General features: G+C 41.7%; 2 protein-coding genes across 2 annotated transcripts in view; both read right to left on the minus strand.

The window, feature by feature from the left end:
* LOC126563884 (uncharacterized) overlaps nucleotides 1-9,593 on the minus strand; it is a 30,393-nt gene extending 20,800 nt beyond the window's left edge. Inside the window, exon 1 of the mRNA XM_050220671.1 lies at nucleotides 9,389-9,593. Coding sequence (XP_050076628.1) covers nucleotides 9,389-9,590 — 202 coding nt within the window. The 5' untranslated portion in view covers nucleotides 9,591-9,593. The remainder of the gene's footprint in view (nucleotides 1-9,388) is intronic.
* The window catches only part of LOC126565137 (40-kDa huntingtin-associated protein), a 342,010-nt gene that overhangs the window by 47,265 nt on the left and 277,618 nt on the right, over nucleotides 1-17,127 (minus strand). The window lies entirely within an intron of this gene.

Here is a 17,127-nt window from a genome sequence, read left to right on the forward strand (position 1 = left end):
CGTTGGCTCATAAATTGTTTCATTGCGATCGTAAAATATGCTGCGCTTATTTACTGTTGGCGTGCCGGTAACTGTTGTTGCGTGAGGAGAGGAGCACTGAACATCCCTCAAATATACACACATAAACACGTGAGTCGTCTCTCATATTTCAATGGTCAAGCTATCCGGGTATGCTGGTGCCTACGATGGAAACTTCCAAAGAGTTTTTCCATATTTTTTTTGGTAATAGAGTCTGTGAAGGGATGAAAGAGAACCGGGAAAAAAACCCTTAACCATACTGGACCCCGGAAGTGCTCAAAAGGTACTCGAAAAGGTAATTCTTGAGTTGTATTTTTGTTTGTTTGTTTGTTGGTTGGCAAATTGTACTTTAACACGAGTGTATGCGATATGTCGGAAGTAGATTTTCGCTCGTCCTAGTGGCGACGCAATAGATAGGCCGGGAAAACATCCTGAATCAACATGATAAGGATTAGAGCTGAGGTTCGGTAGCGCATGGCGGTGACCTTGAGAAGGGTCGAAACAGGAAATGAACCGACATTATTCAACGTGAAGCACAGGTAGTTTGTGTGGTTGTGGAGATTTAGCTGGAAGTGAGGCTAGAAAAGAGGATGTACGTGTGTGTCAAGCTTCAGCTTACTTAACTTCGCGGCTTTTTCTGATATCTAAACGAATTCCACATGTATTAGACCCTCAATATTTAGATAGAATGAGGCATAAACGTCGTGTCAGGATAGTATAGCAAGGGGACACCAAAAAGGCAGGGTTACGACGAGCAAATGGAGCAATCATCTGAAACTTGTGTAATTCAATTTTATACTTTTGGCTGGTAACACATGAAAGTATGCAATTTTAAATGTTATTTAATCAGTCTTTTAGAGTTCGAAAGTCGTTTATCATTCAAGAAGTCTTTTTTTGAAAGGAATATGGATTAAAAATTTCTGATCGAATGGTTGAGATTGCTCGAATAATTTTACCGTGTTCTCCTACACGCGTAAAAGTGTATCAAATTGCCAATATTTTTGAGAAAATAGAACGAGGTGTAATACCATACATGAAATAGTACTATACATTAAAAGTAAAAAAAAAATAACTCGTTGGAGCCTCAGAAAATAGACTTCAGGCTTAAACGCTTGCAAACTTTGCCAAAAATCATCAAAAATATCCTTTACATTCGCTCTAATATTTTTCAAAAACTTATGATCTTTAAATACGCTTTCGCTGTAGTTTCATTCCTACCACCCCGGGATAGCTGACAAAAATGATTAATTCATTGTGTGCACGGTAAGCAGTGCCTTGTTTCAAAACCTAAAACCCTGTAAATCAATGGATACTTTCTAGCAGCCAACCAGCAAACTTGGTCTCTTTTGGTACACTTTCTTCACTTTTTTTTCTACTCCTTCCTAGGAAAACGAAGGGCAAAAGGACCGATAGTGGTTTTTTTTTTTCGTTGCCCGATGGAACGTGAAAGCCCCACCGAAAATGCGTAACTGGTGATGCGCAATGGAGCAAAATCAACCAAAAAGCAGCGCTACAGCGGTCGCAGTGGCGAACGCACGAAATGAAACGCATGGTGGAAATACGCACTTTGCGGTGGAAATCGTAAAAGCGAGCTAGCGTCCCGAGTATCCAACCTTCCGGCACTGTCCTTTCTACCTTAACGCACAGCATGTAACAAACGAATATGAAGCTTTATATTTGCGTCAATTTTCATTTCAACAGAAAACAAACAGACAACTAAGGACGGCTAATGAAATGAGACGGTTTGGGTGTGCAAGTGCGTTTTTTTCGCGCCTTCCGGCCGGGTAAAGTGTAAGAATGGTCGATTTTCTCGCTTAAAACGGTGCAAGCGGACCGGAACTGTAAACACAAACTGGTCTGCGTGTATCATCAAGGTTTCCCCTTTTCCGGCAGCTGACCTTTAATGTCCGTAAATGGAGCGCAGTACGGGGGGAGGCCGGAAAATAACATTGCTTTGAAGAAAACTTTCAACCGTGTAAGGATTCATTTTGTTTTGTCCTTACCGTTCGTGCATCGTTCCATCGCATCGCAATGATAAAAAGGTAGCCTTAAGGTAAATCCCAAAAACACGGCACGTAAGGCTCGAAAAGCGCCACACCAACGATGGTCCACCGGGTGCACATCGATCGATGAAGGAACGTACGCAACGTCAGGGCTTTCTGGGTGCCGCGTTCCAAAATTACGATACTGCGTAGTATGTGCGTTCGTTCGAGGAGCAGAAGAAAAGCAAAATGGTTAAACCCACCTCAGGAGGCGAAAGAAGGAAATATCAAGGGAAACATTCACGAAGAATAGCTTACAGTTCGGAGTCCTTTTTGTCAGTCGCGCCCGCCCGCACGAAAGTGTATCATGCTATGACGAATGTTGCCCGTTGCTTCTTATGGCACTGTGTCGTGGCTTCTTTGCTTGTTTGTTTGGCTTGGTTGTAAGAGGCAGCGATTTATTTAAATGTGAAAAATGATTTCCCCACCAGGCAAAAGGTGTACGCGCTGTCGGCAAGCTATCGCACCGAATGGTGCCCACAAATTGTCTCCTTTGCTTCATGCCCGCAAAGAAAAGGTCCATTCTGCACCGGCCCTTTCCTTTCCCGTTCGGTTAGATTTTTATCAACCGGTAGTAAATTGTTTAAGGATGCAAAAGTTGACTCGAATCCAACCACATCGTCGGGTCAGCTCCGCCTTGCTAAAGCCTCCCAAATATGGTGAAAATGAGCGTTCTTTTGGCGAAGAAGTGGTAAACTTTCTTCGCCGTGTTCTAAAACGACCAGACGATGGTATACGTAAATGTATGCATATCACAACATACGCCCGAAAGAAGCAACGTCGAGATAGAGTTGACGAAAGGGTAGATTTTTTTTTCGAGCCTCAGAGATACGACATGATGTCCTCGAGTTGAGCTTGATAAAGCATTTTTTTACCAGTGTTGGAACATTTCATCTTTTCCACACGAATAGTCAGTAAGCTACTTTTGCAAAGCCAAAAAAAAGCCCCAGTTTTCGTGATACTTTCATTTAGATTAAATAATTTTACGTCTGAGGGCGGTTTTGCGTTCTTTTTGTTGTTGTGCACTGTCTCTTTGTTATCAATTTTCCAAGCTTGTCTTTTCTTTTTGGTGCGGTTTCATTCAACTTCCCGATCCCGAAATTGACAAGAGTAATGAACACACTCAATCGATGTACCATCCAGCGTTGATGATAGGTCGGCAATTTTTAAGTACGCTATATTAGCATTCCATGCTCGCAAGGATCGCATTACGTTAAACGGTCCCAGATTAGCTGGGTCCGTTTATGTCGAAAATAACGGCGATACGGGCGTACGAACGAGCGACGATAACGAGGGTTCCGGTTAGTTATTTAGTGTTATTAAAATTTGTACCGTAAGTAATGATTACAGACGGTCGCAAAATCGAAGTTTTATGGGGTTTTGGTTGAAAAATGATAGAATTATTTAAATATCCCCGTAGGGTGCAACATGATAAAATATGATGGAAACCTTTTGCGAAAAATTGTCCGATTTTCAAGAATTATGTGTTTATGAAAGGTACATCAATGAAAAGCTTGCAAAATTTCTACATTTCTTTAAACATTGTCTTTCTCTTTCCAAATTTAGTACACATTTAAGCGTTAAAAAACTAATGCCGAACAGAACATGCTTTTATCTATCAAATCGTCTTTGTTCTTCCCTTTTAAATATTTATTCCTCTCTAACGACCCTCAAACGGCACCACAGCGAAGAGCATTAATTCTCAATAAATTATAATTAGATTAATAGCAATCAAGCAGGAGCATCGAAAATGTGTAAAACGCATCGCAACAAACACACAACCGGGTACCCGTTTCTATGATTCATCGCATTTGCAATCAGAGCGCGCTTCATTATGCTGGAAACAATTCCCAACCAGCCCTTGCATACCGCTTAAACGGAACAACTTGAACAACGAACGATGAAGTACGCCGCTTGCCAAACACTCTTCCGAGATAAAGATAAAACCCACGGCCACGGTGTGTATAGCGAGCACTATGGATCAAATAAAAGGCAGGAAAAGCTCCACTCAAACCAGGAAACTGCCATCGGCAATCGTGAACGGTCTATCGTATCGGTTTACAAATCACCGCTCCACCGTTCATCATCACTTTGCCATATTGCGTGTCTTTGGGAGAAAATAAAAACAATCCTTGCGTCTTTGATCACGCCTTCGATAAAGCTTACCTGGGTGAGTGAATGTTTGCTGGGAAAATTTATTTCCCTCGTAAATGTCCGAATGATGAATTGCGAGAATATCACCAATCGGTACGGGACGGCACAAATCGGCAATCTTTGTTTTATTTTAATTTTTAATTCATTGCAAAACATTGCTCCCTTGCTCACACGGACGTGGATTTATTTTACCCTCCAGGCGAATCAAACCGGCCAACTAATTTTGCCAACAATCGTAAAATTGAATTAAAATCACGATACATCTCAGTCGCTATTGCCGTACGCAATGAAGACGCGTTCAACCAAAAAACCCGAGCGCTAGGTTACGAGCGTCATAATTCTAAGTGGACTTGATGGGTTCACCACCATTCAGCGCGTTGGTCGAGAAACCTGGACAACAATCGGGAAAGCAAATGGAAAGTTTATAAAACACAGCGTACAAATTAGACGATGAAGCTGTCAAAACATATTAACGGGTATGCGTATCGCTGTGGAAGAAAAATTATCTTCGCGTGTGGGAAAGAGAAAAGCGTTCGTCCAGGCAGTTAAATTTACTCTCAACTCGACTGGAACTGGTTACCACGCTCTATGTTCGGAAGCTAGCAAATTGCTGCAAAAGTAGCAACAACAGCACCACCCCCCTCCAAAAACACATCCAAACTTCCGACGCACACGGAATGATAGCAGCTCATAAAATAGTCATTTTTCACACCGATTTCATCGTTACGCCAGTACAAAGGAGCCAGGCGCCGAAAGTCAAGTCGTCAAGCGTCAAAACGCTCGTGTCATCTGTCAGTCGACCGCCACCATCCGGCGGCTCCGTGGCAGCAGCATGGCAGCCGAACCCACAAACCGTAATTGTTGATTGATGACCGTTAGGCGTTGTTGCGTTCCTGGCACGACGCTTCTCCACGGTAAACAACGCAAACCGGCCGAAAAAACGAAACGTCTCACCACATAATCAGCTCGATGCGCATGTTTATTGGCTACATCGTGTCAAACACAATTACGGACGGGTTGGGCGAGAGTGCGTGAGTCGTCCGTAGGTGGTGAAAATTCTTTTCAGCAATAAAGTCATGCACGGCTGGATGTCGGTGCATCATTGCACGTGCTTGTGGATGTAGGCGTTTTATTGGGCAGATTGGGATGCCTCGGGATACACTTTTACTTCACGATTGTATTTATGCTGACAGCACTTTAGGTACTTTATGACGCGTATAATGACCTGAAACTGAGGGTTTAGAAGATTTTTCATGTCGATTTTTTATCTGCTATGGGTTTCATGAAAAAGCAAACAGGGAAACGATTCAACAGAGGAAATGTAACATTTTAGTTATCATTATCGTTTACATTTTGCCTGTTTTGTGTGTGACTAAGGTCTATCTGGTTGCCAATCGGGCATATAACAGCTTCAGGGAACATCTCTACTTTAGAACAGATTTTAGTCTAACTACTCGCATATGTCTCTAAGAGATGACTTTGTCAAAAACTAATAATTTCATGTTAGCTACGTTTGAAAGAATGTTAGACAAAATGATTTATGGCCTCGTATGTTTTAAAGGAAAATAGAGGGCCCTCTACAAATACAGTTAACTATGAGATAATACTTAAGCAGATGGAGATGTCATAAGAATGGCACCGGACGACCCAATCCGTAAAATCTCTTAAAGCCGTCTACAAAGACTTACGAGGCCTAGTATACCCTAATCGAGATGGAAATAATCCTCTACTGCAAGTGTTCCCTTTAAAAGACTTTTGCAGTAGGTGAAAAAAATATGTAAGCTAGGCTGTGATCTATAACTTTAACTCTTATAAGAGCTTTTCATATAAAAATAAAATTTAAAAAAATAAAAATAATTTCATACGAATCCAGTTAAGGTGCTTTGGACCATCGTAAAGCTACTTTAGTTTGAAATTAATGACAGAATTTCGATAAACACATCTTTCAATCAAAATAGGACCATTTGAGATGTTGAGAAGTCTTACACATCTTACCTTGGACATAAATTCCACATAAACCTATTAACTCTTGATTTTTTTTTACATTCAGTAGTTCATGCAAACTGGAAACCGGTACCGAGTTCTGCTGAATCACAATTAATAAAGAACTGTCACCCACAATGACACGTATTTTCCGCAGGCTCGCTTTCCTATCAGTCCGCTAGCATCGGAACGTACCGGAGAACGAGAAGGAAAGTAAATAAAGTGATAAAGCGTGACAGGAAGCTGGATAGCGCGTGACTTTCTCCCCGAGAAACCATTTCGAGGGGTTTCTAACCACACCACACCACCACACGTGTGGTCACGTCGGTTTCGTTGAGCAAGATCCTGTCGGTTGGTACATGAGAAATGGGACACCGTTAAATTGTGCCATAAATCATCATTGCGAAGGTGGAAGGTGCAATAAAAGTCACGAGCCGAGGCGATGTCCGTCGCAGTTTCCTGTCCGGACAAAAGGTCCTTCTAGCGCGAGGACAGTCGGCGATATGAAACCGAATCGTAATCGATTGCTTGCTTATTGCTTATTGATGGTTTGTACATAAAACAGAGCACAGGATGTGATAATTAGTTATAGGAACCCATCCAATAAACGTTCAGCAGCTTCCTGTTATTGTACAGGCATTAGTGCATCAATCAGCTAGCTTTCAAGCTTTGCTGTTTCCAACTGCATTATCTCGCATCATCCTATTCCTAACTGTACTAGCTCACGTCATCACAATCGATGCAACAATCGGTTCCGGGTTAGGAAAAACAAACATGCCAGATTGCCAGAGCCGAATATCATTTACAAATGGCTAGGGCAAACCAGACGCATTTACTGCTTACACGTTCCGATGACGCCAACGGAAACTATTTCCGGATTTGCAATGAAAGTGCAATATGGTATCATTAATAAGGAGACACTACTTACTACAGCTTCCACGTGAGGTCAAAACAGCTGCCATTTGGCTAAGATAATGAGCATGCAATTGCGGGAACTAGTTGATGACAGCTGGTTGAAACTTGATCATACCCATTTTCAAGGCGGCTACACAAATAGAGTATGGCACTACACTTCAACACTGATAGGAATATTCGTTATTGACGCATAACGCGTGCGTATATTGTCGAGTTCCTTGGAATGCTATCATACTGTCCTTGGCAGAGTGAAGCTCACAATGTCAGTGGTGAAACTGTGATAAGATGGGAAAACACGTGCAATCTTTCCAGTGTGGAATTTACATCAAACGCGTTGCTGCTCGCTTATAACGTGCGCTAGCGGCGTTTCAATGTGTTCTACTCTATAAATATATTTTATAAAATACCAATCGCAAAGGAGCCTTTCTCAAGAAGCCCAGGAAAAGCGACGCGCTTGATACGGCGCTTGATCATAAAAATAGAAAATGTGTCCCGCGATTCATTCTGGCGCATAATTATTGACGGATTTATGGTGCGTACAACACATTTTAAGCGTGCAAAAGTTTCCATCCATCGGTAGCATTAGCCGTATACATTCATTTCAAATTTATTGCTTTCGGTTGCTTGTTGAGGTAGAAATTTCCACGCGAACTCGGGAGTCACGGCTAACAAACCACACAAACCGAGAGTGAAGCCATAACCAGAGTAAAAGTTAAAAACTGCTGGCAGCCGGAGGCTTCTTGGATCCTTAAACATCCAAAACACATCAAAGTGTGTGTGGGAAATGGAAAACTCCAAACCATTGATCGGACGGCGAACCCGACTTTTCTCTTTCCGTTTGACTTTTACGCACAGCTGAAATGGCCAATTTTTATTTATTTCTTTGGCCTACTTTTCTCGGGGCAGCGAGAGAATAGCTCAAACCACTTACAGCGCACATGGTTGGGAGCGTAACATTTTCTAGCGAGCCACTGTGAGTAGGAAATTCCCGATGGCTGTTCGTTTCGTTGGGATTGATTAACGTTTGAGCGTTGGGATTAAAGACAACAAAGAATTTTGGCAAAAGAGCCTAAAGGGATGCAAAATTCATCATTCTCTATCAATTATTCACACACATTGTGGTATTATAAAAGTCGCCAATTAACCTCAATACGTGCAATCCTAGCGCTTTAGTCGATTGTGTGCTATTTTTCATCAATTTTATAGGCTAGTAACGATGAACGTGTTTGTGGTTCTTCCTTCAGTAATTTGAACCAAAACCCATTCTAAACACCCCTATCGTGGTCAATCGCAGTTGTAAAACGATTTCAATACGCAACCAAATTTGAACCATTCTCAACCTGCTCGTCCCTTCGTTGTCGCTTGTTCCTGCGCTCCCATCTTCAGCAATATCTTTCGTTGATCATTATCATTTAGCTCCAAAAACTCACCCCCCAACGTGGTTGCCAACTCGGCGCATGAATGCTCGCGGCAGATCCTAATTTATATGCATACAAATGGAAATTCCAATCGATTGTGAGGGAGCGACCCAGGTACACAACCTGTGTGGAGGAGACCCATTTTCAAAAATAGACCCCACGCTTTCCTTCCCATCTCACTTACTCCGCCCAAATGGGAAGAAATCAAAATTACATCCAACATCGTACCGCCCCATCATCGTTTGATCGGTGATACTCCACCGGCACAAATACATTCACACTCGACATACTGATACAGAGCGGGCTGCCGCTCATTTACAAAATCATTCATCGTTGTTTTGGAGCCGGCGTTGCAAGAATGTAGAAAAAAGGGAAGAGAGCGAACGGATGGCAGGATATCCACCCCTATCGTATCGCACACAAGTGTCTGTGGTGGTGGTGGTGGTGGCGCAGCAAAACAGGTGATTTTTTGGGAAGCAAATGAATTATGCAAACGATGTCAACGACATTCTGCTTTTGCATAAATATAAATATATGCTTCATGCAGCCTTTCTCCCTTCCGGACGCGATAGTAGCATTCCCGTATGAAAAAAAAAAATCCCACCCCAAAGACAAAGAAGAAAACAAAAAAACTATACAATAAATTATTTCCTTCCCTCCATGCTGGATCTTCTATCGAGCCAACGGGTGAGTGAAAGGAAAACAAAACAATTATGACGAAAGTGGAATTTATTCCGTCGCAGTTTGAAATCGATCCCTTGTCCGGGAGTTTGAGTGATCCGATCGCGAAACAAAAATTAGACAGTGAAGAATAATCATTGTGACTGCGATTGATGTTAATCGTTCAAGTAGATTTACCTTTTTGTGACGGTGGCAAGCATTCGAACTCGTACATCTCGACCGATTTTATTCGGCTTAGTGAACCCAACTGGCCGTAAACGTTCCCCACGATGCTGGCGTACAGGAGCAGCAGGACGAGTGTTTCACAACGCAGCCCCAACTGCACTACGGGTGCCATCTTTGGTGGGAATATTTTGAGATGCTTTAAGAGAGCTTTCATTTGTCGAGTGTGTGTAAAATGTTTGCTTATGTTTCTGTTTGGCAGCAAAAACGTTTTTACACCTTAAGAACGTTCACAATTCGTTTCGTTGCGTTTGATGATGAACATTCTGAAAAGGAATAAAAGATAAAAAAAAGTTTATTAGAAAATCAGTCATTGTAGAGTCTACGAAAAAGTTTGTTTCTTACAAAAGAAGGCGTCATACATCGAGAAATCATTACATAAAGGGATTCTCCATTCATCAATGCTCCTGGGAGCCGGATCGAGAGCGAAAAGCGCCCAAGATTTGGTGCAACATTACGACCCGATTTACCACCTAATGCCATTCTATCGTTTCACCGGTTCCAATACCTGTCCGCTTGTGACCGCAGCCATTTTTATCGGCATAATACGCCCTCGGGTATGGTCGGCTTGCACGTGTCTAGTGTGATATGCTCGAATGGAATCATAAAAAAACCGCCTGAACCACTTGATAATGAGATGATACTGTATCTGCTTCCTTCTCAAGTGCTTTCCAGTTCGATATCGATCGAAAGCCGTGTTACGAGCCACTTTGTGCTCCCAAAAAAAAAAAAAACTCCAATCCCAAACCATGCAAACGATTACCCGGCAAGCACTAGAGCAACTTTCAAAGTGGCTTACAAAAGTTCACCCAACAACGCGTCAAAAAGTGGTTTTTGTTTTATCCGGTGCCACGCTAGATTACCGCTAAACGTACGTTTACGTCCACAACGCCCCGTAACGGTACATCTAATTAGTTTGTGAATGATTTATGAACCCTTTAAAACCGATCGCATGAACATATCGCATCCCACACATTGCTCGGTTTCAACGAACAGGTCGCGTGCTCATACTCATATTTACGGAAGTGAATGTCTTCCTTGTGCTGCAAGTGTGTGTCGTCCTCCTGAGCATCGTCGTCGTCTACCTCCGACAAAGTAGAAATTTTAATTGGCAACACGACATTAGCCTACGCGGGCGCACTTTTCAAGATTGGTGTCGTTCCTGTGCGAAGTATCCGAAGATGCACAGGCGTGGTGCTCAACACGCCAAATGTCTTTCTTGCTCGTGCGGTACTGATCTATTTAGAGAACCCGCTTGTGTCGGATTTCGATCTTCGTCTGCGTATTATGGTAGCCAAACACTTTATCAAGGGCCCTTTCCCATAGCTTTGACCTTTTTCCTACATTTATGGCTGGTTTGGTTGGGCGATTCTCTAGTCCGTGTCGAGGATGTTCACCTCGGACGGAACTATCGTTGAATGGGAAACACGAATTTACTGCTAATGCAGTGGGTGGATTTTGACAATGATTAGACGCGTCAGCGTGCTGCAAAGCTAAAACCCCTTACCAGCCATCGGGCAGATTAGAGTGGATCATGAAGAGTGTTGTATCTATTGTAAAGCTTCTTTTTTGTGTTATTTTAGTGTCGCTTTTGTAGCGAGCATATATGCGTGCCAAACGCAAGATGATCAAGTTGGTTCACACGCCCCTTACCGGAAAATGATAATGGTATTTATGGGTGTGGAAAACCTCTGCCGAGAATATTCAATTGCATTGACTTGTACGAACGGAAAAACGGATACGTGAAGCATTGGAACACGTGTTCAATGGAGACGCCAGGTCAATCATGTTGGTCGGTAAAATATTTTCCTTCCTAATTTATAGCATCAACATGGACGGTAATTAAGGGAAATGAAATATGTTGCCACTCGTTTGTCACCTACGTAGTTCAAGATTTTGGCCCGATTGTAACAGGTTGGCTGATAAGTCCCCGGTCTAACAAAGAAAAACATATTTTTTTGTCAAAATTAGTTTTTATTATTCAACATAGTTCCCTTCAAGAGCAATACAACGATTATAACGACCTTCCAATTTTTTGATACCATTTTGGTAGTACTGCTTCGGTTTTGCCTCAAAATAGGCCTCAGTTTCGGCGACCACCTCTTCATTGCAGCCAAATTTTTTCCCTGCGAGCATCCTTTTGAGGTCTGAGAACAAGAAAAAGTCGCTGGTGGCCAGATCTGGAGAATACGGTGGGTGGGGAAGCAATTCGAAGCCCAATTCATGAATTTTTGCCATCGTTCTCAATGACTTGTGGCACGGTGCGTTGTCTTGGTGGAACAACACTTTTTTCTTCTTCGTTCTTTTTTCGTTCGTCAAGCAACCAAAAGTTGCTTGACAAAAGACGCTCTGTCTCACAAACTAATTGACATACAGACGTCAAATTTTGACACGAATCATTTGAAAGTTGGTGCTATATAAAAATGATATGCATTTAATACTAGCGGCGCATTCTTTGTGTCAGACCGGGGACTTATCAGCCAACCTGTTATGTCAAAGGTTCACTCAGTCTGCTCGTAATTAACCAACCGAATACAATCGTCTTATTTTTTCGTTCGTAATACGGTTAGATAAATGTTTTCACTGTCTTTGATGCATGCGTCTGCTGTAAGCTGGCTTGTTAGCTATTAAAAATAGCAACATAGTAGCAGTTGTATTACACAGGAAAACTATTCTCATAGACAGTAGATAAGTAACAAAGAGAAACATTGTTCGCCTTAGAGCTATTAGAGTTTAAGGGTGAATAAAATGTATCAACAGCCTTTAAAATATGCCTTTATGCGTTAGCGAACATCGATTCACTCAACTCAAATAAATTTTACGACACGTTTTACTAGGGGTGTAAAAGTGTTTTTCGCATCAAACCTGATTTAAGCAACTACAGTGAAGCTATTAAATAAGATGACGGTTACAAAAAATGGCTTCCCCCCAAACTGAAGCGCTAGCAACGAGCTAGAGTAAAAAGATAAAATAAATTATGGAATAAATAAACCACATTTCCTGCAAGGCCGGCTATGGAAAATTCATCCAGCCGATTCCGCAGAACCCGAAGCCACCGATCGGGATAATTAACAATGATTAATGAATGTCATTTGAGGTTGTGCTAGCTCTTCCACCGAATGACAGAACAGGGTTAAAGCTTTAAGCCGTTTGAGTTAAAAATTAAGCCCCTTGATCACCCGAGGGAAACCAGCAATTAGGGGCAAACGGATTGGAATTGCAAATAGCGCCACAAACGGCGAATGTGTGGTGCTCAGTTCGAGGCTAATTGTACGAACGATATGAAAATGAGAATAGCAATACGGCCGTTTCTATTGAATGAAAAACTGAGTATATAAAGCGCTTTATAGAAGCAAAGCAATACCAATCAGTAATGGGAAAAAAGACAGAAAAGAACTTATGAAACACTTATAAAATCACTCCGGAAGATGATTGTCAATATTGGATGGGAAAAGCTTTCCCATTTTTCTAAGTCGTCTTTTTTCGATTTCAAAACTTTTGCTAAATAAAGCTCCGATTGGAGAGCGAGCGAGATGGAGAAAAAAAAAACGAAAACTGACGGTAATACCCTTTAGCTGGAAGTGGGAAGGTTTAATTGCGTCTTTACGACACACACTCTTCCCGCAGTCATGTTGTAAGCGCCTCATGCCCACACATACTTCATATCTGAAAAGCTTTATTTTTAGACAAAAGCTTATATTTACTACTAAGAAGCACACACACACGCACGCGCAAAGGTGTGCGTAAAGAAGTAAAGAAGCAGGCACGAAAATCCAACATAAATTTACGATTTTCAGTCACGACCGGTTCGTTCCGGTCGTCCCTGGGGACGCTTTTGTGCATTAATGAACAATATTCCAAATGAAAAGGCCATGCGTTTATTATTTCTTCCTCCTTTGTTGCGAAGTCCTGGCGGATGATTCCAGGAAACCCAAGGGTTTTGTTTGTTTGTGGGCGCTTGTTATTAATATCGTTACAAAACAACCTTCCCCGGGCGTCAATAAACATTCATAAACATTGGCAAAAAGGTCAGTATAATAGTAATTACTCCAAACGCATGATAACCATCGCCCCCCCAGACCTTCCGGCCGGTTTATCAGGTGTTGATTGAAAAGTGTTACTTTCAAACCAACCAACTCAAACCCACAACACACCGAGGTGAGGATTTTAATCTGTTCCGGGAAAATCGGTCCCAACAAGCATGCCAGGCGTAAACAGAGTGTGTTCTGTGATGGGGGAAAACTTCAGCCTGTACATCGGGAAGCTTACACCGATCATGTTGTTGTTGCCTGTCGTGTGTGCTAAGTCCATCCAAAGCTGACTCGTCCGCCAACAGCGTGATCGGGCGAATGAAAATAGAGAGATTGCGTTGTGGTGTGTTATTGTCATTGTAGGTCAAACATTTGCGCCTCGAAGCACGTTGAAGTCTTTCGGCAGATGATTGGAAAACGTTATAGAAGATGTTTATCAGGCAGAATGGGCAGGTTGGTGAGATATCAAAAGCTTGCACAACCGAACCGAAACGTACGCAACGATAAGATAAAGCAACTCATCCCTAGAGTTCGCATCGATTCAAACGTATATTATGGCGAATTAAAAATATCTAAATAATTTCCCCATGCCTTCCGTGCCCAACAAATAACGTCAATCAACCTAACCTTGACCCAGGTGATTACATGTTTGCAGAAATGTGCCTACCGTGCCATGATCCGATCCGGCAGGGCTACCAATTCCACCGAAAACCGAACCGTGTTCTATTGTTGTCGTTTGCCGTACCGTTTACCACGATACCGCGATTGACCATTCCGACCCTTTTAACTCAATCAGCAATCATAAACGTACGCATGTCGGAAAGAAAGGAGACCTACCACCACGGCAAGTGACCGTGTGCCATTTATTGGAGGCATTGGGGATTGACTGGTTCATCGATTTCGGGCCAAGAACCCGCACAATGGGAGGAAATCGAACTGGCTTGATGGTCGCGAACAACAAGAGTACCTCTTTCTTGACCACTGCTGACAAGCAAAACGCAAACAACCACCAATTTTGTTAAGGTGAATGATTATTGCTGCCTAGCCAAACAATACGAGCATAGCTGGCAGCGCATGTTTAATTCTAGTATGTGCGTATCCACGAACACAGAAACACACACCAACAACATAAAACGAAAAAGAAAAAAATCCCACATCTTGGGATCACATTTTGACACCCTGTTGTTTTTTTTTCGACACAACCACGCTCCGTTTTGTCGCGAAAACAAAATAAATTTTAATCAAACTGAAATAACCATCATTATGGGACGAAAACCACGTCCGTGTTGGTGATTCAGTCAAACTTCTAGGGTCAATTAGGACGGGAAGGTGACAAGTGGGAATGCGATGATGTTTTTGTGTTGTTGTTTTTTTTTTTTATTTTGTTGGAAATAATTTATTGAATGAAGAAGTTTCAACCTCTATCGGTGAACTATTTTTGCGTGTTTTGCGCAGTGTTTTTGTTTTATTTTCATGCACCAAAAATAGCAAAGTGCTCTGAAACATTCAGAATTTACTGGACTCTAGCAAGAAAAGTTTGTTTTCCGCTCTCAGCACGCATCGGAGTTTCGTAACCGAGAGATCATAGTGAATCGGTTTAATTTTATTGAAAAACCCGGATAAATGTAATAAAAGAGACGAAAAAAAAGCAGCACTAATCAAACCGAGTTGCGTGCGTAAGGTGCAATAAAATTCAAATGTGGCTACAAAGCAATGATCAGGGTGATGTTGATGTTTGCTTCTTCTGACGAGGGTTCTTCTGCCAAGCCGAGACACGCGGAAGGCAACTAGAGGATAAAATACATGGCGCTAATGCTTGCGCTTGCTTGCTATCGAACTAGATCGAGACGAGGCGATTGTTTTAGTGGTAAAATTCGACAACAACACCCGTACCCGTACTGCTTCTGCCTGCCCTCCGCTTTACGGTTCGTTGATCGCTTAGGAGGTGAGCAAGTTGTTGTGCAGACATTGACTGATTAATCCAAAGCTTCCCGTTCGTGAGCTTCACCTGCTTGAAGACGCAAACAAACAACCCCTAAGTGTTGGGTGAACACTTTCTAAGGTCATCGTACAGAGGGTGGTGGCGCGTGTAGCGAGCTCCCTTTCGGCAAGCTCTACCAGCTTTAATCGCACACTGGAAAGCAAAGGTTATTATTTTTCGAACTGCACTTTTATACAAACAAACGACGTAAGTAACCTTTAAAAGTGAATTATTTAACCTGCAGGCTTTCGTTCTTGCCTGCCGCATCTTTCGCCCCCGGGGTTGGTGGTGATGGAAAAGCGAAAATAAGGCGCGCGAGCGCGCGCGCGTACAAATTCACGCATCCAGTCCTCTTTTCGAACAGGTTTTTGTTGTTGTTTGTTTTTTGTTTGCAAAATGAAGCAAAACGGAACCGTGCACAACAGCAAGAACCGTTTTCGTGACAAACACATGAAAGCAAAAACTCCCGACAAGCGTGCAATAATGAAGAAACGTTTACGTGGCATGCTTAACGCCCGGTTACCTTGTCCACCACCATCATTACGTGTTATTAATAAAATGCTGGTTTATTGTGCAAATAGAGAGGGAGGGAGGAGAGGAGGACGCAAAACAAGGAAAGGCTTCCTTTTATGCGCTTTTTATGGGTGCTTGTGAGGCGGTAAACGGTGAAGTGGAAAAGAAAAATAAAATTTCCAATCAGGCCCGAACAGTAGAGTGTTGAAAAACCAAGATTTTCTTTTTGTTTTATTAGTTTTAATGGCATCATTTAATGCACTGCTGCTGCATTGTTGATCAATCTGGAGAATGTAAGTGTCTTTTTTTGTGTTAGTATTTTCTTGGACCCTAGTTTTACAGAGTTTTTTCTTCAGTTTTATGGTGTTGTTTCAATTGAGTAATGTGTTTTAAAATTTATTGCCACCATATTATAAAGTTTTGCTTTACAAGCTATCATAATTAATTTATTTCAGGACGAATTTTGATGAGGATTGTGCGTTTGAATGCTTCATTTTTGCCACGTAGTACTACGGAACAAGTTATGTCCTGGTATACGGATGAAACATAATTTATTAGACAAAAATACTACTAATGTTCATACTTCAACCTGAGCACGCAACTGTACAGGGTTGCCACGTGGTACCTGTACCAAATTCCTGACATTTTGTGCATGTTTTCGTTTAGAAAAGATTTTTCAATTACGGCTACTTATACGATTCATAAACGTATCAATACCAGCAGAATAAGCTAAGGATAGGGGCATATCGTCCTAGTTGACTTTAACACTAGAACCGCCATATGGGACAATTTGTCCCATGCGTTATGTATACATATTTTTACATGTTTATTATTACCTAAGGGTTTCTTGTGGTAATATAATTCTTCAAAATTATAATTAGGTATAATAAAACTTTTTTAGAAACTCAATCAATAATAATAAAATCAAATTGAGGTAAAACGCTTATAATTATTCCTTAGAGGTTTGAACGACAGTAAATCTAAGCTTAGAGTTATAAGTTATTTAAACAATCAAGTGATAAGTGATAAGTTTTTATGATAATAAAACAAATCATTTGTTCTAATTTTTTTGGGTCTGTGACTCCCTTTAGAAACATTACAAAAATTTTATGGCAATACTTATGGCAATATAACCGAGTATGCCCGGGATAAGGCAAGGAATAAGGAGG

This window comes from Anopheles maculipalpis, chromosome 3RL (assembly GCF_943734695.1).
Source record: "Anopheles maculipalpis chromosome 3RL, idAnoMacuDA_375_x, whole genome shotgun sequence".
In the NCBI taxonomy this organism is placed as follows: Eukaryota; Metazoa; Arthropoda; class Insecta; order Diptera; family Culicidae; genus Anopheles; species Anopheles maculipalpis.